Genomic DNA, 21,674 nt, shown 5'->3' with positions numbered 1-21,674 from the left:
TGTAGACAAACGTCTCTCTCTCTCTCTTTAAATATGTAAATCCTACACTGTAGGGTTTTTTTCCCTTTATTTTTTATTTTTGTAGTGGTAGAAAATGTTTTGAACACTTGTCCGTGAACATGAGCCGACAGTTTGTTACTGAGATCCTCAGAATGGCAAAAAATTTGCAATGCAAACAATTAGTACTGTATGCCAACTCTGCAAAAAAAAGCCCTAACACACACACACACAGCCTCAAAACAAGAGGCTTTGCTGTACAACCTCAGATAGTCTTCCTGGCTTCCATGTACCGTTTGACACTGCGACGGCCGAGAGCCTCTAGCATGGCAATTCCTAGATACCAAGCTTGTTGGATTGGCCAGAATGCCACAGGAGAGGGGAGGGGGGGAAGAATTAATAATTCTAGCAGCACACAACCATCAAATCATTTTCATATTGAACCTGCGTGGTCCCGGGACCTCCCCTTCCACAACCGCGCCATTGTTCTTACGGGGGACGTACTCGAGGTCAATGTTGGTTTTATGCTTGCCTTTCCCTCGGCTCCACACAAAAAGTAGTAAGAAACAAAATAAAACCACCCCGAGGAACGTGAAGCACCCCATAGCTGTCGACACCAGTATTGTCTTAAGGTCCAGGGAAAATGTATTCATATTGGTTCCATTGGAGCTGGTGTCATTGGAATCTGTCATGTACATAGGAGTCCTGTTGGCATAAAGGAAACGATCGGAGGCAAACCCTTTGACGGTGAGGGTGGCTGACAAGGTGTCGTTCCCAGCAGCGTTGCTGGCCACACAAACATAGATCCCGCTGTCTTGATCTTGGGCAAACCGGATCTCCAGGGTGCCGTCTCCCAGCACCGTAGCTCTCCCATTCGATTTTGTGGTGACCAGTCTCCGTCGCGGCGTCAGCCAGGCGACGGTGGGCTGAGGGTCGCCGTCTGCACTGCACTGCAGCTGCACCGTTTGGCCTTCCTCGATCACCAGGTATTGCAGCTTCTTGTCGCGTATCCTGGGCTTCTTGCAGGTGAAGTAGAAAGAAAGGGCGGTGCTGTGGAAGTCTTTGAAGGGCCTCTCTCTGACGCTGTCCGGGCCGGCGCACATCGGCTGCTGGCCCCCAAACTGCAGCGTGGGCTGCCTTTGTAAAATCCAAAGCAAGCGGCAGTCGCAAGCCAGCGGGTTGTTGCTTATGCAGAGGATTTCCAGGGCTTTGGTGGAGTGGAATGCGTTCTCTTCGATGGTCTCCAACAGGTTTTGGGACACATTCAGCACCCGGAGGAACCGGAGTCCTTGGAATGCGTGGGGTTCGATGGTACGCAACTGGGCCCCAACTATGTGGAGCTCTTGAAGGCGCACCACATCGGCAAGCATGTCCGACTCAATGGTGCTAATGGGGTTGTAGGAGAGATTCAGGTGGGTCAAGTAAACCAGGTGCTTCAGAGCAGAATAAGGGACGGTGGACAGGTTGGTATTGGTGATGGAGAGAGAGGTGAGGTTCAAGCCATACAGGCTGTTGATAGGGATCATGTCCAGCATAGGCCAATAGTCTATTTCTAGGTTTTTCAGGTGGAACAATCTCTTGAAGGCATATGCAGGCAAAAGGTTAATATTGAGATGTCTCAGGTGTAGGCTGATGAGGTTGTGAAGGTGAGAAAGGGCTTCTGTTGGTACAGCTGTTAAGTTGCATTTTTCCAGAGTCAGCTGCTCCAAGCTGAGCAGTCCGCTGAAGGCCCTGTGAGAGATATAAACCAGATCGTTATCCCCAACCTCAAGGGACTTGAGGTTGTGCAGATCCTGGAACATGTAGTCCAGCAGAATGACAATCTTGTTCTCGCTGATATCTAGCTTTGTTAAGTTTGACAGCCCGGTGAAGACCCCTAAAGGGACCAGCTTCAGACGGTTCCCTTTCAGGCGCAAGGAGCGCAAGTTAAACAGGTTGTTAAAGGCTCCGGGCTCGACGTTGGCAACAATGTTGTCGCTGAGATCTATCTCCTCCAGCAGAGGGAAAGCTGTGAACTCCTCCGGGTTGACACTTTTCAGCCTGTTCTTGCTGAGATCCAGGATTTTCGTCTCAATGGGGATGCCCTCGGGGATGGCAATCAGGCGCCTCCGGTGACAGCTGACAGACTTGTTCTGTGCTGAGCACTCACAGCGGGCCGGGCAGCCTATGGTGGAGCCCATGAAAATTAGCAACACAGCCAGACCTAGAAATGGCTGCCAGCATGATATGGCTGTGTGAAGCATGACTCCACTGATGTTGTCTAATCCTCCGTCACAGGCCTGCCAAGACAGAGGGGAAGAGAAGAAGAAAACGGAGAGTTAGCTTAGTTTAAGGAGAGCCTCACGCTAAGGCAAATCCCATTCATTTTCAGTTAAAACAACTGCAACAAAGCTTACAAACCTGTTTTCCCAAGCACATACGTACAGTTTTCCCTTGTTCTCTTTTATTTACCCCCCATTTTTATTTATTTATTTTAAGTAAATAGTACAGAAAAAAAACAAAACAACAAAAGAAAGAAAGAAAGAAAGAAAGAAGATTGAAAACAATCCAAAAACATTTAAAGTAAATATTACATACTTATCATATAACACTCTCCCCCACACCCGCAGCTTCCCTCCACCACAATTCGACTTCTTTGAATCTCTGTTTCCACCTTTATCTTTGCATTCTCCAAATGTATCATTCCTTGTATTTCTTTTATCTCTTCTCTTTTCCAAATCATAGACATACTTTACATTTTTTATTCTAGGCATAATGTTTACTATGGGTAAAAGATTGGATTATACTGGAGAAAACGAACACAATGTTTAATAGAACAAGTATAAATCATTTACTCCCTTGTTCTCTTTTAATGGCAAAGGCACCCACCCGAGAGGTGCCGGAACTGAGCTTGGGCGTGCTGCAGACCCCATGGTGAGTGCCGCCTGGAATTTTGTCACCCTCCTCAGTGGTGACACCCGGGGCGGCCCGCACCCCCTTGCTCCTCCCCTGGCTGTTCTTATAGCTCCACTGTGCTCCAGCTCACTCTCGACTACATTTTGGATATATTTACTGTGGAAAGGCCTTCAGCCTCAATTTCAGCAATTCTTTATACTGACATACCATTCTAATCATTCTGCTTATGGAATAGTTAAAAGGTAAAGGTAAAGGGACCCCTGACCATTAGGTCCAGTCGTGACCGACTCTGGGGTTGCGCGCTCATCTCGCATTATTGGCTGAGGGAGCCGGCGTATAGCTTCCAGGTCAAGTGGCCAGCATGACAAAGCCGCTTCTGGCAAACCAGAGCAGCACACGGAAACGCCGTTTACCTTTCCACTGTAGTGGTTCCTATTTATCTACTTGCACTTTGACGTGCTTTCGAACTGCTAGGTTGGCAGGAGCTGGGACCAAGCAACGGGAGCTCACCCCGTCACAGGGATTCGAACCGCCAACCTTCTGATCAGCAAGCCCTAGGCTCAGTGGGTCCCTATGGTATAGTTACTTGACTCTTATTAGTTACAGGTAGGTAGCCGTGTTGGTCTGACGTAGTCAAAACAAAATAAAAAAAATTCCTTCCAATAGCACCTTAGAGACCAACTAAGTTTGTCATTGGTATGAGCTTTCATGTGCATGCACACGAAAGCTCATTTTGTTTTGACTCTTACTAGCGTGTGACTCCCTGCACATATTACATGTCTTCTGTTTATGAATTTTGAAACAGTTTGATAGTGTTATATAAATATTGTCAATATATTATTAGTCTATGTGTTGCTTGATGTTGTTCAGATTGTTCTGTTTTGCAACACAGGAGATTTTTTTTTGGGGGGGGGTTACAGTATAACCTCCTCCCTTGGGCAATTTGTAGTAGCTGGTGGAGAACAGGTGAGGAAGAGGAGAGGTTGTCGCCACCAAGACCCAGCCTTGCATGATGTTCTGGCTCTGAGGGGCAGTCAGAGGGCAGGACCGCCCTAGGCAGGAAGAAAGGGAGAGCAGAGCACAAGAAGTCTGGATTTATTTTTAGAAATGCTTTGTGTGTCCACACCTAATTTCGCCCCTTTCTAAAATTTATTTATTGGTGTGTGTTTTTCTTTTTGCAAATCTACCAAAGAATAAAATTAAATAAAATTGGGATTTAGGGATTTTCTCAAGATGGTGGAGGGCCTGCGTCCTGTTGGTGTAGGGGTGATAGCACTCACCCTTCTTCAGATAGAAAGTGCTCTGTGGGGTGGGGGATAAAAATGGGGGGGTCAAGGAGGGTTAGTTGGAGGGGAGTGAGAAATGTCCCTATTTTCATCTGATGAATTTTGGAGGGTATGCTGCATATGTGCATTATTATTATACACAGGTTATTAAAATAAAAGATCACAAGGAAATCTAGCACACGATTCAATCAATATTTATCACTTAAAAGCATCCAGTTGACTTTAGGGCCACCACGATGGTATCACGGCATTTGCAAATGCTTACAAATACATTTTATGCAAGGTATCATGTTGTGTAGCTAGCAGGTAGCAAGGGTATCATGAGGCCATCAGCCAATTTTTGCAAGCACATGGGATAGAATAGTCTAGCATAAGAAGAGAAAGAGGGTTATAAAAGGGGGTGGGGAGAGAGAGAGGGAGAGAGAGCGAGAAAGTGAAAGCTAAGTGAGTGAGAACTTAGACGAGCTCTAGTTGTGTCAACTGAAGATGAAGGTTTTGAGGAACTGTCTCGACAACGCTGCCCATTTCATTGGGGAAAGAAGAAGAAGAGGAATTTGGATTTGATATCCTGCTTTATCACTACCCGAAGGAGTCTCAAAGCGGCTAACATTCTCCTTTCCCTTCCTCCCCCAGAACAAACACTCTGTGAGGTGAGTGGGGCTGAGAGACTTCAAAGAAGTGTGACTAGCCCAAGGTCACCCAGCAGCTGCATGTGGAGGAGCGGAGATGTGAACCCGGTTCCCCAGATTACGAGTCTACTGCTCTTAATCACACTGGCTCTCCTTGTCCTGGACTGGCTGGGAAAGGTGTAGGACTCGCTTCTGCCTGAAACTTAATGGACTGGCTGTCCCCTTTGCCCAAAGGTTAATTTTGGTAGCAGTGAGCCATCTTTGAAAGGCAATTATATCCCATTATGGTGTAAACTGCCTCTCATAACTGCGGGGACATGCCTCTATCTTGACTTGTCCAGCTCTTTGATTCTCCTCCTGGGCATCTTCTAAGACGAGGCTAATAATGCGTGGCAGGTTGTGTGGTGGCACTCTGATCTAGCCTGGGAATGGAATGAAGCCTCCTCTTTGTTATGTGACCCTGTGAGATTTCAGCACTGTCTGGGAAGAACAGACTGCTGAGACTCATTTAAGCCCCCCCCCCCTCCTTTCTTCAGCTAAAGCTTTGGAAGCCAAAGAATTGCTACCGGTGTCCAGCTGTGTCAAAAACTCACCAAGCTAAACTTCACTTCATTAGGAATTAAGTTACCACTGAAAACCTATCAGGCCCTGTGATTTGGGGCTTCTGATGAAAGGAGCTCTCCGCCACTCTGATCATTACTTTTGGAACGCAGCCTGAGAGGGTAGCGCTTTCGTACTGATATTCCTTCCGTGCAGGGAATTCATTTCCTATCTCATCCATCTAATATATGAAGGCGAAAGTAAACAGGTTCAGAGGAAGACGAGCACCCCCACCCCCACACCCCCTGGAGCGCTCATTTCAGTTGCAAAAGTGTGAAAAGCTTGACTGCAGATATCTACAGTACATTACACCACCGCCAACAAAAGAACTCTCCTAAGTAGTGTGAAGTTGATGATAAAAGATGACAGGAAGGAGTTCTTTACTGTAGCTAGTTTGGGTTAAAAGTGGGGAATTAATGCTTACCATGGTTCCTAACCGTAAAGAGCACAGGCTTGCAACCAAGAAAACAGATAATTGGGGCTGTAATCCTAACCCTGCTTACGCAGGAGTAAGTCCCCTTTGAATTCAGTAGGACTTATTTCTGCATAGATGTAGTAAGGGTTATTATTATTATTATTATTATTATTTATTATTATTATTTATACGCCACCCATCTGGTTGCGTTTCCCCAGCCACTCTGGGCGGCTTCCCACAAAATATTAAAACACAATGGTCTGTTAAACATTAAAACCTTCCCTAAACTTTTAGATGTCTTCTAAAAGTCTGGTAGATGTTTTTCTCTTTGACATCTGGTGGGAGGGCATTCCACAGGGTGGGTGCCACTACCAAGAAGGCCCTCTGCCTGGTTCCCTGTAACTTGGCTTCTTGCAACAAGGGAACTGCCAGAAGGCCCTCGGCACTGAACCTCAGTCATAGCTGCCAGGTTATCCCTTTTTTAAGGGAAATTCCCCTATGCTGAATAGGCTTCCTTGTGAGAAAAGGGAAAACTTGGCAGCTATGACCTCAGTGTCTGGGCAGAACGATGGGGATGGAGACACTCCTTCAGGTATACTGGACCGAGGCCATTTAGGGCTTTAAAGGTCAGCACCAACACTTTGAATTGTGCTCGGAAACGTACTGGGGGCCAATGTAGATCTTTCAAGACTAGTGTTATGTGGTCTCGTAAAGGGTTTTTTGAGGGCTATAACCAACTAAATCATTGCATGCACAGAACTGTGAGGACACTGGAATGTCTCACTCTTCTTTCCCTGTGCTCCCCCCTCGGAATCTGCTCTGGATTTTCCCCAAATGCAGGGGTCAGGAGAGACAGAAGGGAAGATGCATTGTGCTTGTGGAAGTCAGATTCAACTAAGTCAGATTCTACTTAGTCCTTTAAGGGATTGTGGCAAGGAGATCTATGTGGAGTACTAAATATAGACCCTGCCCCACTTTAGACCTCCCCCACAAACTCATGGAGTGGAAAAAGGGGAGGCAACAAAGAGCAAAAGTCTCGGCAGCACACCTCTGCTCCGCCTCCTATTTGCTTTAACATGAGCTGATTGGCTGTCCAAAGAAGACTGAAAGCTGAAGCTCAAGAGAGGTCTTCACCATATGATCAACCTCTAAGAAGCTCTGCTCCTTTCTCAAGAATGTGGACCAATGCTCGGCTTGCAGGTGAGCATTTACCCTCCCAGCTGGCATGCTCTATGCACCACAGGGCAAAGAGCATGCCAGCTCTATGCAAAGGAGCAGGAGGCATTGGACTCCTCAGTTGAAATGGGCTTGGGGGGGGGGCGGTCCTAGCATAGTTTCTGCTTTGACCTTAATCGAGTCTTTATTAAAGTTTATCACAATGCAACACAAACAGAACAAGTAGAATAAAAGAAACAAGAAGGAAAAGTGGTGGTGGTGGGGAGGGAATAGGAAAAGAAGAGAGGAAAATAGAAGGGAAAAGAAAGAGAGATGAAAAATTGGAAGCTTCTGTTTTTTCTATCTGCTGGTTACACAATAAAAAGATTATTTAAGACATGCAGTCCATGTTAATATCCATCTTCTTCACTTTTTCTTAAACCATATTGCTTTTAAGTCAAAGTGTCTCAAAATCATTCATTTCTTCTTCCCACGGAAAGTCCAAGAGGGACTCCCAAATTGTTATTATTAGTAGTAATTAACTTTACCTCCATTAATTCCTGCCCCCATTCCTCCATATTGGGTAATAATAAATTCTTCCATCCAGGCCCATATTAATTTTTTTCCACTGTGGTCACATACAGTATAGGAATAATATTCCCCCCCTTTAATTAATGCCTAGTTCCATATGCTCAAATTCAATTTCCTTTTGTTTTCTGTTGTGTTAGTGTCCCAATCTCCTCCTCTTCCCTTTTCCCTTTGTTCCAGTCTTTTTTTCAGAGATCGCACCATGAATTTAATAGCTTCATTCTCCGAATTCACTCTAAATCTTATGCAGAATCGAGGAAGAAACAGGCTACATCTTGACAAGCGGAGCCCTGGGGAGTCAGCAGACAGCAAGTAGTGTTAGGAAAGAGACCCCAAGCATGGGATTCAAAGACTTGCTTAAAGTCACCTCTAGAACAACCCTAAATCAATTGTTTGAATGCTCAGAAAGTATTCTTGCCAATTTTTCATCCCCCTCTCCCAGTTGAGAAAGATGCACTTCCAGAGTAACGATTTCAAAGTGAAAGTCTGTCTTGCTCCACCTATATACATTTCTACACACTAATAGAGATTATATTTCCGTTAGTTTATATGCAGTTTGAGAGCAAGACCTAAAATGAGGGTTAGTGCCACTGCTGAACAATGTACAAAGCTGTTTTTTTAGTGATTAGCTAACCGTTCTGTTTGATCTCACTAGGACCTGAGACCTCTTCTGGCATTTATCCTCTGATTCTTTGAAATGCAGAATGTTTACAGAAAAAGTATAGCTGCTCTGAATTTCTGTTTATGTGATGTTAGTGGTTCAGCAGCAGCCAGAGGGGAAATTTGGCACTACTTATCCCAACAAGGCCATTGATATTTCTTTTGGATAGTAAATCTATGTTACGGCATGCCAAACCCTATCTCTGGCATTCTCCCAAGCTATGGTCTAAACTGCCGTGCTATAAAGGTTTATGCCGAGTCAGACCAGAATAACAGGCAGTGACTCTCAAAGACAATTACATTGCTGAAGCGAGAGCATCTGAAATTCTGGTTGTCTAGTTTTCCTCTATAGTTGTTGTTGTTTGGTTGTCTAGTTTGCCTCTATAGTTCCTGTTCCTGTTGTTGTTAATTGAATTTATATACTGTCCTATACTTGGAGATCTCAGCGGTTCACAGAAAAGTTCAACAAAAACCACAATATATATATAATCAAAATAAAATCAAAAACCCAATAACACCCCCCGCCCAAGAGCCACATTTTAAAAGGGCATAGGATGTCAATCAGCTCAACCAAAGGCCTAGTTAAAAAGGAACATTTTTGCCTGGCACCTAAAAGTGTACAATGAAGGTGCCAGGTGAACTTCCCTGCAGAGAGCATTCCACATACGGGGAGCCACTGCAAAGAAGGCCCCCTTCTCGTGTTTTCACCCTCTGGAACTCTGGAGGAGGAGGCACATGAAGGAGGGCCTCAGAATATGATCTCCGCCTGCTCTCCGCCCCCCAGTGCCGGAGTATGAAGCTCCGCCACTGTTCTTGATCACTTATTGATGACTCATGGATAAATGTATGAATTTCCTCCACTCAAAAGTATTGTGTAGGAGGGATTCTGAAGATACATAAGATGTGTCCATTGATGGACTGTGGCAATTTAAACTGCATGCACACAGAAGATCCTGACTAGCTTTCTGCTAGTTTTGAATCTAAGGAGACCCTGTAAAGGAGGAAAGGTTTACCCAGTCCATTAAAAATTGTAGCTTCAAGTGAGATCCTACTTAGGGCAGAGCACTCAAATGTATGACCCCCCCCCCTCCACAAGCTCCAACACTAGGTTTGGGGGCATAGGGGTGTGATTTCATCTGTCCCATTTTCCAGGCCAACATAACAACAACTTCCTATTTTTCTTTTCCTTTTTTAAAGAAAAAGAAAAGAAGAAGAAGAATTGGATTGATTTCTCTACTTTTATTCTCAGCATGAATGCTGGGTACAGTGTACAGTCCTGCTCATTGAGGAAAACTGCATTGTTGGGATCTGTGAACACATAAAAAGACTGCTTGCATGTTTCCTTTATGAGCATCAGTTATTTTTATAATTATAAGTCAGTGTGGGAAACAGCTGGAGATGGAATGTAGGATTTAATAAAAGCATTTAATGTGAAATCCCTAGCACTGCAGAATCCTTTGTCTCTCCTGCTGACCATCTCAATCCCAGTTGGGTGCCCCACACCCCACCCCATTTCTGTGTTGTTAAGAGAGATGGCTACTGTGCCCCACAAACTGACTGGTGCAAGTATATAAAATGTAAGGGGAAGGTCCTAAATCCTCTTTGTAAAAACTTTACAATCTAATGCCATAAGATATATACTCTCATTTTGACTGCTGTTCAATATTTCATTGTTTGGCTTTGCAGAGATATTGAGAATCCTTTCAGCTCCTCTGTATACATATGCATTATTTTTATACTGAACATCAGTGTGGGAAACAGCAGGAGTCGGAATACGGGAAATGTGTACCAGCAATGACTGTTTTGTTTGTTCTTCGTTGCTGCACTAATTAACACCATTTGAATAAATTAACTGGAAAAACCACAAACCAGTAGGAGGCCTGAGAATACAGTTTTTAAAAAAGCAAATGGATCAGAGTGGGAGGTTTGGGGAAATATTGGCTGCAGGTAAAAAGTTGAAAAAGGAACAATCTGTGGCACTTACGAATAGGAGGGGCCGGGCGCTGTTGGCATGAAAGGAGAAGTTAGGCTGTGGAAGCTGGCAGATTTATGGCTGGGGGCAGAACACTGAAATAAACTATTAATAAAAATAAATAAATAGCAGAGATATGCACAGACCTTTGGTCCATGACCACTGCCAGGTCTCTCTTCCTTTTGTGATGTGCCTGAATGAAACGTGGAAGTCTCCAATTCCCTGTGAACTAGGAAACTATGGTGACCAGGTTCAGAACCATAAGGTTTTCATATCATGGACTGAAGTGGGCTTTGGTTTCCTCGGACACGAGTAGCACTGTGGTCTAAACCATTGAGCCTCTTGGGCTTGCCGATCAGAATGTGGGCAGTTTGAATCCCTGCGACGGAGTGAGCTCCCGTTGCTCTGTTCCAGCTCCTGCCACCCTAGCTGTTCGAAAGCACACCAGTGCAAGTAGATAAATAGGTACCGCTGCGTCGGGAAGGTAAACGGCGTTTCCGTGCGCTCTGGTTTCTGTCACAGTGTCCTGTTGTGCCAGAAGTGGTTTAGTCATGCTGGCTACATGACCCGGAAAGCTGTCTGTGGACAAACGCCAGATCCTTCGGCCTGAAAGCGAGATGAGTGCCGCAACCCCATAGTTGCCTTTGGACTTAACCATCCAGGGGTCCTTTACCTTTACCTTTTAGGTTTCCTGGTGCAGATGGCATGGGAAACTATGGTTAACTGCAAACTTCTGCATTTTGGGTACACTGTTAAGGGAGAAGGGGATGAGTGAATGGGCAAAAGGCATGTGTGTAATTTGGCATATTAAGCTAAGATATCCTAGGTAATAGCTTTGCTGTTGTTTAGTCGTTTAGTTGTGTCCGACTCTTTGTGACCCCATGGACCAGAGCACGTCAGGCACTCCTGTCTTCCACTGCCTCCCGCAGTTTTGAGAACACTGTCCAACCATCTCATCCTCTGTCGCCCCCTTCTCCTAGTGCCCTCCATCTTTCCCAACATCAGGGACTTTTCCAGGGAGTCTTCTCTTCTCAAGAGGTGGCCAAAGTATTGGAGCCTCAGCTTCAGGATTTGTCCTTCCAGTGATTGGTTTGATCCAGCAATGCAGTCCTTATATTGTTAAGTACACATTGGGGTTGGTCCCAGGAATGATCCCTATGCCTGAATGAATGAATGCCTCAATGAAATACTTTGCTGCTAAACTGGATGCTTTTTTGTGCATCCCTATGGCAATATAACACAAACATTTTGAATTCGGGACCACCCATGTAAACTTGCTGTAGCTTCCAGGCTCTGTTGAATTTGCAACCAACATAGGTCTGGAATATTAATGTGCTTGCATCTCACTGTGAAAAGTGAGGGTCTCCAAGTCCAAATTAGAGATAAAGAAGCACAGGAAGGGAGATCAGGGCCATTAAGTTTCCCAACAACATTTAACACCTGGATAGCAGTCTGAGTAAGCGTACAGGTGAAATGTGTTGTATTTCTATTCATATTTTAATAATTATTTATACATTTGCATATATTATGTCAGTCTGTGTCCCCTTCTGTCCTTTATTCAGCACCCCAAGATTTGGCCAAATCCTACCCTAGCCTGTTATAGTGTGTGGGTGTGGGTGTATTTGCAATTCTGAATTACTTATTTTCAGGAAAGCTTTTTCCTCCCCTTTAATAGATCTGCAGGGAAATATATGTACATTAAGAGGTATGCTCTGTTGGTTTGCCTGTGTTACAGGCTAGTAGGAAGGGTGTACATTAACGTTTATAGATGCTATGATTTGCCAAACCGTTAAAAAGAAAGGCGAAGTTCTACCACGGAGGGCAATTTTAGTTTAGGGCATTTGAAGTTGAAGCAAATTAAAAGCAATAAATCACCTCTAATGCTAAGGCAGGCATTTTAGCACTTACGAAAGTCATTTCTGCTTATGAACATTTAGCAAGGCTATTACAGGGAAGCAGCGACTCCTAGAAGATATATATGAGAAACAGTGCCACATACCCATGCATGGTTGATTTTGGTTGGTTGGGGGAAAAGAAAATGAAGCAGTACATAAGAACATAGGAAACTGCCTTATACCGAGTCAGATCAGTGGTCCAATAATATTGTCCACACTGATTGGCAATGACTTTTCAGCGTTTCAGACAAGGGTCTCTCCTAGCCTACCTGGACACATTCTCTCCCTGAAATCCTTATGAGGAGCAGTTGAAAGAGCTGGGTAAATGTTATATATTGAAAGGGAACCAATATTAAAATGCTTGGAAGTTGATTTTTATTCTTTTATTTCTTTTCACATTTTTCTTTCTCTTCTTCTTTTTTGTCCCTTTTCTTCTTCTTCTTTTCTTCTCTCCTTATGATTTGATCTGATATGATCTGATATGATTTGTTAGAATTTTGCTTTTGTATGTATTAGTTTGTTTGTTATGAGTTGGGGGGGAAATTATTATGATGTGATTTAATATGATTTGTTATAATTTCCTTTTGGTTTGTGTTTGTCTGTTGGTTATGATTTGTTGATGTTTTTAATAAGAAATAAAGTTAATTTTTAAACCAATAAATAAATAAGAAAAAAAATGAAAGAGCTGGGTATGTTTAGCCTGGGAAAGGAGAGATTGAGAGGAGCAAGAATAGCCACCTTCAACTATCTTAAGGGATGTCACATGGGAGAAGGAGCAAGCTTGTTTTCTCCTGCTCTGGAGAGCAGGACCTGAACCAATTGCCTCAATTTAGAAGAAAGGAGATTCCAACTAAAAATCAAGAACAACTTTCTGACAAACAAACAAACAAACAAACAAACAAACAAACAAACAAAATGTCCAGTAGCACCTTGGAGACCAACTAAGTTTGTTCTGAGTATAAGCTTTCGAATGCATGCACATGTCTTCAGATACACTGAAACAGAAGTCACCAGACCCTTTTATATATAGTGGGAGGGTAGGGTGGGGTTTTTCTCAGAATGGTAGTAGGAGATGGGTGATTGACTCAATGGGTATGGTAAACCTGTTGACGACTGTTAACAACTGCAATTAGTCCTACAGGAAAAAGCAAGGGATAGTATGCAGATGACCAAAAATATTATTTTGACTGTGTCGGACCAACACGGCTACCTACCTAAATCTAGAACTTTCAGTCAGTAGGAGCTGCCAGAATTTTCTCCCTGGGAGGTGGTGGACTCTCCTTCCTTGGAGGTTTTTAAGGAGAGGTTGGATGGCCACCTGTCATGGATGCTTTAGCTAAGATTCCTGCATCGCAGGAGGTTGGACTAGATGACCCTTGGGGTCCTTTCCAACTTTACAATTCTATGATTCTATGAATAAATGAAACTGCTGCAGTATCTCCCTTCAGTTTTTAAAATGGCTTGTTATGAGGCATGGCTGGGCTGGTGTTTGAGAAACACAAAGCTGCACAGGGCTTGCAAAACTCGTGTGACTTTTTGGATTCTGGCCATCAATCCCATCAGCTATGTGGATTCTCTCTCCCCCCCCCCCCAACCTGGACAAGCATGTTAGCAGCTGTTCTGTCAGTAAGTCTGTGTAGCAATTCTGTCAGTCAAGACAAAACACACGCTCACTAGGGACACCCTTCCTTTGAACTGTCAAAGCAGAACCTCTTGTGTATTTCACAGGAAGAAAGCTGTTGACCTCCCCCCCCCCCCCGGGCGCTGCTGACTGTATCACACTGGGGGAAGATGGAGAGCATGTGAAACTGTCACCATCCAATTTGTTTTCTGGTTCATGCATTAAGATCTGGCACAGCATTGCACATTTATGAAGTCCTTAACAGACTGCACAAACAGTTAACGGGCACAAAAGCGTTTCTGAAATTATTTGTGGATGCTTGGAAGTTGAAGAATTTAAACGCCAGCTTGCTCACCTCCAGCAGACCTACAAATCACAGGGGCGCTTGAGCGATGGTGTCAGGTGTCCTGATTGTTCCCAACCTGTGACCTACCAAACTGGATGCAACCCATCAGACATGCATTATGGCCTGGCAGGTGTTTAACAAGTTTCACTCCATATTTCACCATCTTTCTTTGACAGGCAGTAAAATGAGGAGATTTGCTGATGCCCTGGGGCAGATCGCAACCCAAGGTTAGTGGGCTGGGTTTGGCTGGGTGGGTCACAAAGTTGTTCAGGCCTGCTTCAAATAAATTGCGTCTTCCCATTGGGTGAGTGCTTAGCTAACTGCGGAGCTGGAGTACACAAATGAGGTCAATCAATTGCTATACCCTTTTACATTGGCAAGTTTCCCTCTTAAAGGGGGCAGTGGTCCTTGATTTGGTTAGTTCTGAATATACTGAACAACATAGCTCCCATTTTCCTTTTGGCTACCCTGAAACTGTTCCAAATTTATTTATTTTTAATGCTTTCCTTTTTCTCAACATTCCCAGTGCTGGAGTTGTTGATAAGGATTCAAATGGGACTTGGGCCCTTGTAGGGACCTTCAGAGGACATTATAAAAATAACAACTTTAAGGCAACCAAGATCAGCTGAGTCCAGACTCTCAAAACCTGGCAGATCTTGGGACTTGATTGCACTGTAAGTGCATTTAGCTGAATGTGCTTTGAAGTCTCCTTGTGGCTGTGAGGTTTCCTGATTTTCATAGAGTCACAGGATTGTACAGTGGTACCTCGGGGTACAAACACCTCAGGTTACAGACGCTTCAGGTTACAGACTCTGCTAACCCAGAAGTAGTACCTCGGGTTAAGCACTTTACCTCAGGATGAGAACAGAAATTGCGTGGCGACGGCACGGTGGCAGCAAGAGGCCTCATTAGCTAAAGTGGTACCTCAGGTTAAGAATGGTTTCGGGTTAAGAACGGACCTCTGAAACGAATTAAGTTCATAACCAGAGGTACCACTGTACAGTTGGAAGGGACCTCAACCAGGGCCAGGGCCTTCTCGGCTTTGGCCCCAGCCTGGTGGAACGCTCTATCACAGGAGACTAGGGCCCTGCGGGACTTGACATCCTGCAGGGCCTGCAAGATGGAGCTGTTCCGCCTGGCTTTCGGTCCGGGCCCAGTTTGACCCCCCTCTATGGGACCCTGTAACTTACCTCTTTGGCCCTTTTATTGGCTCATGTGGGTCCAACAACCAACATGGATAGTTGGCCCTGATGAATACTTGAGGTTCCTTACCCCTATGGTTGTAATTCATGGGCAGTCATTTATTTTTACCCTGATTTTAATTTTTAAGCTGTATTTTAATCAATTGTTTGATTGTGATTAATGTATTTGATATTTGATGTTAGCTGCCCTGACCCTGGTCTTGGCCGGGGAGGCAGGGTATAAATAAAAAATTACTTACCTACTTACCGGTACTTACTTACTTACAAGGGTCAGCTAGTCAAACCCTATGCAATGCAGAAACCTTTTTGCCTAACACGGAGCACAAAACCACGATCCTGAGATTAAGAGTCTGTATCCTGCAGGAACAGTCTAAGTATGTGCATGGGTGGGGTGAGCAGAAATAGGAATTTGGAGGTGGGGCCAACATGCAAGCCGAAGAAGAAGAAGAAGAAGAAGAAGAAGGAGGAGGAGGAGGAGGAGGAGGAGGAGGAGGAGGGAGAGTTTGGATTTGATATCCCGCTTTATCGCTATCCGAAGGAGTCTCAAAGCAGCCAACATTCTCCTTTCCCTTCCTCCCCCACAACAAACATTCTGTGAGGTGAGTGAGGCTGAGAGACTTCAAAGAAGTGTGACGAGCTCAAGGTCACCCAGCAGCTGCATGTGGAGGAGCGGAGACGTGAACCCGGTTCACCAGATTACGAGTCTACCGCTCTTAACCACTACACCACACTGGCTCTCAGGTTGTACAACACTGGCTCTCAGGTTGCAATCTCCTGCCAGAACAGGACTATGATGTGTGCATTCATAAATATGGTCCAAGGTGGTGCTCAAAATGGTTGAAGAATATAATCACATATCTATCACAGACTGGCATCCAAGAAAGGACATTGCTTCCAAAAGTCAAAACAATATTGAGCAAACATTTCTCCATGGACCTTCAAATTAGGGGGTTTGAACAGGTTGTTATCAAATAGCAGAAGGCCTTAAATGCCTTACAGTTAGTAACTTGCTAGAACAGGGAGCTCCTGGCTTTGCTGCACCGCAGTGCCACTTCTCCAGATGGCTAGTAGGACATATTGCAGCATTCAGCTCAGTGGTACTTATTCAAGGGATTAGTATGATTTCAACTACTGCTATACAGCTTTTGATTCTACCTCAACTCCTCCTCAGGCTGAACAGCTTAATGCTCAGGTATATATCTGCTCTCAAACTGCCCGTCCCCGATGACCACCCATTTGCTTGCCAGAGTTCAACACCTTGGTTGGTTAGGTCATGCCCCCTCCACACTGCTAGCAAAGACGCTGTGCTAGCAGCATTATTAAGAGCAAGTTTTATGACTTAATTTCCTACGGTGAAAGACTCATATGTTAAACTCCATGGCTTGGACCCCTAGTGATCAAGTTCCAAAAGGCACCGTGTGTCAATTATCTCCAAAGCCATTCACATAAAATGGCAAGTAAGCACAGGGATCAATGACTATTTATTTGAGTATATTGAGTGTGGATGATTGTAATTACTTGGTAATTGACATTTTCCCTCGGGGCTGTGTCCTCACTTAGCCCTAATTATTACAATTTTTCTTGCTGTTCCCAAGCAAAGAAAAAAAAAAGGACAATAAGCAAAATATGGGATGTGATTCAAGCCAGTTTTCTACAATCTTTGGGCACGTTCCACAAATCATCTATTCCTACTTATTTATAAAGGGGCTCCGCTTTTTCATGCTGAGTTGTTTCTGAATCAGAGCTATGACGCAATTGAAATAGATTCCATTGGAGAGGATCCAAATCCCACCCCACCTTTCAGGACTTAGTTGTGCTCGGTGACTGAGCCTGAACCCTAGAGAGCAGTTGAGCCACTGCATTTTGCACTAGCTGCATGTTTTGGGGTCAAGCTCAAGAGCATTGCTCCATATAACACATTACAAATAACCCAGTGGTAAGGCTATCCTGGTCCAGAAACAGCCAAAGGTGTTTTACCAGATGAAATCGGTCATAGGCAATTCTAGCTACAGTTGTACCTTGGAAGTTGAACAGAATCCATTCTGGAAGTCCGTCCGACTTCCAAAACGTTCGGGAACCAAGGCACAGCTTCCAATTGGCTGCAGGAGTGATAGATCAAGAGACACAACATGCAATCTGAAAAGAGGAGCAATTATATTTCTCCTCTTAATGCCACACCAGGGTTGGTTTTAAGTCATAGAATCATAGAATCAAAGAATCATAGAGTTGGAAGAGACCACAAGGGCCATCCAGTCCAACCCCCTGCCAAGCAGGAAACACCATCAAAGCATTCCTGACAGATGGCTGTCAAGCCTCTGCTTAAATACCTCCAAAGAAGGAGACTCCACCACACTCCTTGGCAGAAAATTCCACTGCCAAACAGCTCTTACTGTCAGGAAGTTCTTCCTAATAATGTTTAGATGGAATCTTATTTCTTGTAATGTGAATCCATTGCTCCGTGTCCGCTTCTCTGGAGCAGCAGAAAACAACCTTTCTCCCTCCTCTATATGGCATCCTTTAATATATTTGAACATGGCTATCATATCACCCCTTAACCTTCCCTTCTCCAGGCTAAACATACCCAGCTCCCCAAGCTGTTCCTCATAAGGCATCGTTTCCAGGCCTTTGACCATTTTGGTTGCCGTCCTCTGGACGTGTTCCAGTTTGTCAGTATCCTTCCTGAACTGTGGTGCCCAGAACTGGACACAGTACTCCAGGTGAGGTCTGACCAGAGCAGAATACAGTGGCACTATTACTTCCCTTGATCTAGATCAGGCATCCCCAAACTGCGGCCCTCCAGATGTTTTGGCCTACAACTCCCATGACCCCTAGCTAACGGGACCAGTGGTCAGGGATGATGGGAATTGTAGTCCAAAACATCTGGAGGGCCGAAGTTTGGGGATGCCTGATCTAGATGCTATACTCCTATTGATGCAGCCCAGAATTCCATTGGCTTTTTTCTGTTCAGGCCTCCTTTTTTAAAACAGCATCAGTGAACAAAGCAGTCAACCCAGGACTTCCCTTTTGAGAAGTCTATTCTGTCTCCATCAAATATACAGTACAGATTCTGTCACCTTTGAACTAACTCATGCTAAATGTTAATGGGAAGCCATAAACCCTCCAATAATCTCAGCGAGGGGAAAAACAAAACAACAACCCCCCCCAAACTCGTGCACCTGAGCAGCTCACAAAGCTTTCAGTTCTGAACCATAAATGGTAATTGATGTACTGTTGCTTACAAAATAGGATTTATCAAAGCCATCATGTTTGGTCTGTTCCCCGCTGCAGGCAGTACTGCCAAACCAAAGCACTGTGCAAATTTCCCTATATGGTGGCTGACCAGATGAAACCTGAGACGCCACTTTGGAAATTTACAGCTTGGCAAATTCCCCCATGAATTCCAAAATTTGTGAATTACCGTGCATTAATCAGATGCATATAATATTGCTTCCACCTCGTCCCACTTTTCTTCATCCCCACAGTGCTAATTTTGGCTTGGCCTAGGTGTATAAAAAATGTGCTGTAATGCCACTCAATGGAGAATTCGCTAGCATTTGAAATGAAAGGAGGGGGGAGAGGGGGGGAAGAGCGAAGAGCTGACTAGAACTCTTCTCATTACTGAAAGCAGCTGGTGTGGGAATAAAAAGAGTGAGAATCAAACACCTGAAGGGCTATCAAGATACCGTATCTCACTAATTACTGTTGAATGGAAAGATTCCAGGTGCGGCATAAAATGTGGTAGGCCTGCACATTTTTGTTTTCCCCTCCCCGTATCAAAAGAAGGAACAAAGAACTCCCCCCCCCACTTCCACCGCACCCACCTGAGTTATCTGCCACATACAAGAAATTTTTCCTTCGGCTCTACCAGCCAATAAACGTGGAGTTGAAGCTATTTACACAATTCCAGTCGACTGAGTGAGAACAAGGTTCCCCCCCCCTTTTCTTCTTTGACACTTTCTTATTTCTGCTCCCAAAAATGATTTACTTTGTTCACTCATTTCCAGAACTGAGAGGGAGATCGCTGGATGTACGAATGGGTGAACTTTTGAGGGAATGAAGGATAAGGAATGCCAAAGCCTGTAAACTCAGTTTCTGAAAAATAAAAAGGTTCATTTTCAAGAAGAGCCCTACGGCAGGGGAGCTGTTAAGCTACATAGCTTGTGATATGACCAAAAAACAAAAAACCAAACACCACCAGAAGCTGCCATTTTTTTAAAATTATAACCTGCTCCTATTCCTGTGCCTTGAATAGCAGCTTGATCTACAAGCATTAGCAAGTGCAAATGTTGATGTCCATGCTGTGAACAACCTCCAGCTTTTCACACTAATTTGTATGCATGGGTAAAATAAAGAAGGAATGATTTCTTCAACTGAATTTACATTCTAGCCACTGTTGGCTATCCATTTATGTGCATTTATATGAAAATACCTTTTGCTTTGCTGCTTAGTTGGGCATTCTGTGAATATCATAAGAGTTTATTGAGAGAATGGGATATTGTCCTAGGCCTCCAGAGAGCTCTCACGATTGAGAGGTTGTTAGTATCATAGGGAGTGGCAACTGGTGGCCCAGATTCAGCCCTTTAGAGAGCAACAGTTTGCCACAGTTGCTAATCCAGAGAAAAGTGAGGTGTGTGGAATGAGACACACCTGAACCAGAAGGCAGTGCTTGTTGGAGATAGGTGAGGAACCTCCACTCTACCGATTCTCTTTACAAATCAATTTGCTGTTCCCGGAACTGGTTAAGCATTTTGAGGCACAAAACAAAGTCCTCAGGATAACCACCCTGCTCCATTCAGAGCACCGTCACTGCCTTGCTCATGGGTGGAAGAAAATGATTGGAAGATTCTAAGCATATTTGTCCCTTTTCTAGAAAGGGCAAACTGAAATATTTTTTTTTTAAAAAAAAAATTAGTGACACATTTTTGTCAGTTGATTGCATGGAGGAAAGAATCAAGTTGCTGGCTTGGTGATTTGGCGGGATGACGACGACCAGACAAAAATGGCAGGATGAATTCTGAATCCAGTTCCCTTCAGAACTTGGATGTTAATTTGACTGAACAGTATAATTTGGGATTTACATACACCTCTAATGAAAGAACACATGGACAGGGACAGATTAAAATAGATGAGTCTCTGATCTTCTTCCAGCTTCTTCTTCTTCCCTACACACAATTTGGCACTGGTGGTGGAAAAGACATTGGTTTGCACCTTGGGCTACCTGGAACAGCCTTCCTGCAATCTTTCTGCTTCACAGATTTCGTTTCTCGCTTAATAATCCTGGCAATTTTCTCCCCTCGTTTATAGCTTTCAGTTGCTTTCTCTGCATTATCATCTCTGTAATGGCTTTACTTAGAACTGAAAGGCAGTAGGAATGCTATTTTAATGAAAAAGGTCTCACTGTTGTTACTATTGAAAATTGCACCCATGTGGCTGGTTCACCATGTGGCTACCGAGACGTTGGTCCAGATTTCCAAATGGTTTGGACAGTTTGTGTGGTAGTACCTATGCCAGTGCTACTGGTGCCCAGGGCAATATTTTGTTTTTCATACTTCACTTTGCCATAGCACAGAGTGGCATAGCTAGAGGTTTACATTAGGGTGGCCTGAATGCTGCTCCGTACTCTTGCACATTCTCCAGCAAGAAAACAAACATGGCACAGGTGTTGCAGGTCACTGAACCAGCTCCTTCACCTTCCACGCCCCTTGATCCTAGGCACAGCACTCCAGGCCCCCCCATCAAACTCCCCCACTAAATGCCCCTGTTTGTGAGTCCTTTTTGCGAGCTCCCAGAAGCTGCTAACTCCTCCCTCAACTCACTTCTGTATTCAGCCTGGCTTCCTCTCAGCAGTAGCTGCTCCCTCTCAGACCATGTGATCCAGCAGAGCTCTCTGCCATGCGTTCAGGTCTGCAATCAATCGCGCCTGCAAGCAGCTCAGACAAGGAACCAGCTTTAATCCAAAAGACACAAGCTCACTCTCTTCAGCCTCCTCAGGATCCCATTCATTCCAGTGGGCTTGCATAAGATGGCTGTTAGTCATTGGCAGAGCACAAGCACACAGAGGTCCGGTTCCTAGCTTATTTGAGTAGAGGTGGTGTCAGAGGGTCGTCGTGGCTACTCTAGAGTAACTCCGCCTGAGTCCAGTTTGTCTTCAAAGACATTTATTGTGCTAATTATTTACAGTGTAGAGACAGCTTAAAACATGACCTCTCACCCCAAATCAGAATCCGGCAATGGCGTACGTCTGTTCCTATGCCAGCAAAGTAGTCAGGGCACCCCAAAACACCACCCCCTAGACCTGCGTTCCGGCGCTCTCCTTACTTCTTGCGCCGGAAGGAGCAATGCCCTCTCAGCTTCCTGAGTGGTTGGTGCCCTGGCTCTCCAACATCCCTGGGCACCTGCCTGCATCCCTCTGC

The 21,674-nt window shown here is 44.5% G+C and overlaps 1 protein-coding gene across 1 annotated transcript; it reads right to left on the bottom strand.

The window, feature by feature from the left end:
- Positions 1-410: 410 nt before the first annotated feature.
- Positions 411-2,273, bottom strand: LINGO2 (leucine rich repeat and Ig domain containing 2). Its single transcript, XM_035141194.2, has one exon. It carries the CDS (start codon positions 2,238-2,240, stop codon positions 420-422), a length of 1,821 nt encoding a protein of 606 aa, XP_034997085.1. The 5' UTR covers positions 2,241-2,273; the 3' UTR covers positions 411-419.
- Positions 2,274-21,674: the final 19,401 nt, after the last annotated feature.

Source organism: Zootoca vivipara, chromosome 16 (assembly GCF_963506605.1).
Source record: "Zootoca vivipara chromosome 16, rZooViv1.1, whole genome shotgun sequence".
In the NCBI taxonomy this organism is placed as follows: Eukaryota; Metazoa; Chordata; class Lepidosauria; order Squamata; family Lacertidae; genus Zootoca; species Zootoca vivipara.
Note: the sequence above shows the minus strand (reverse complement) of the source record. Positions and strands in the feature narration are given on the sequence as shown.

What these genes read in the sequence shown, in the direction of transcription:
- LINGO2 (XM_035141194.2), bottom strand. Translation starts at nt 2,240, where the DNA reads ATGCTTCACACAGCCATATCATGCTGGCAGCCATTTCTAGGTCTGGCT.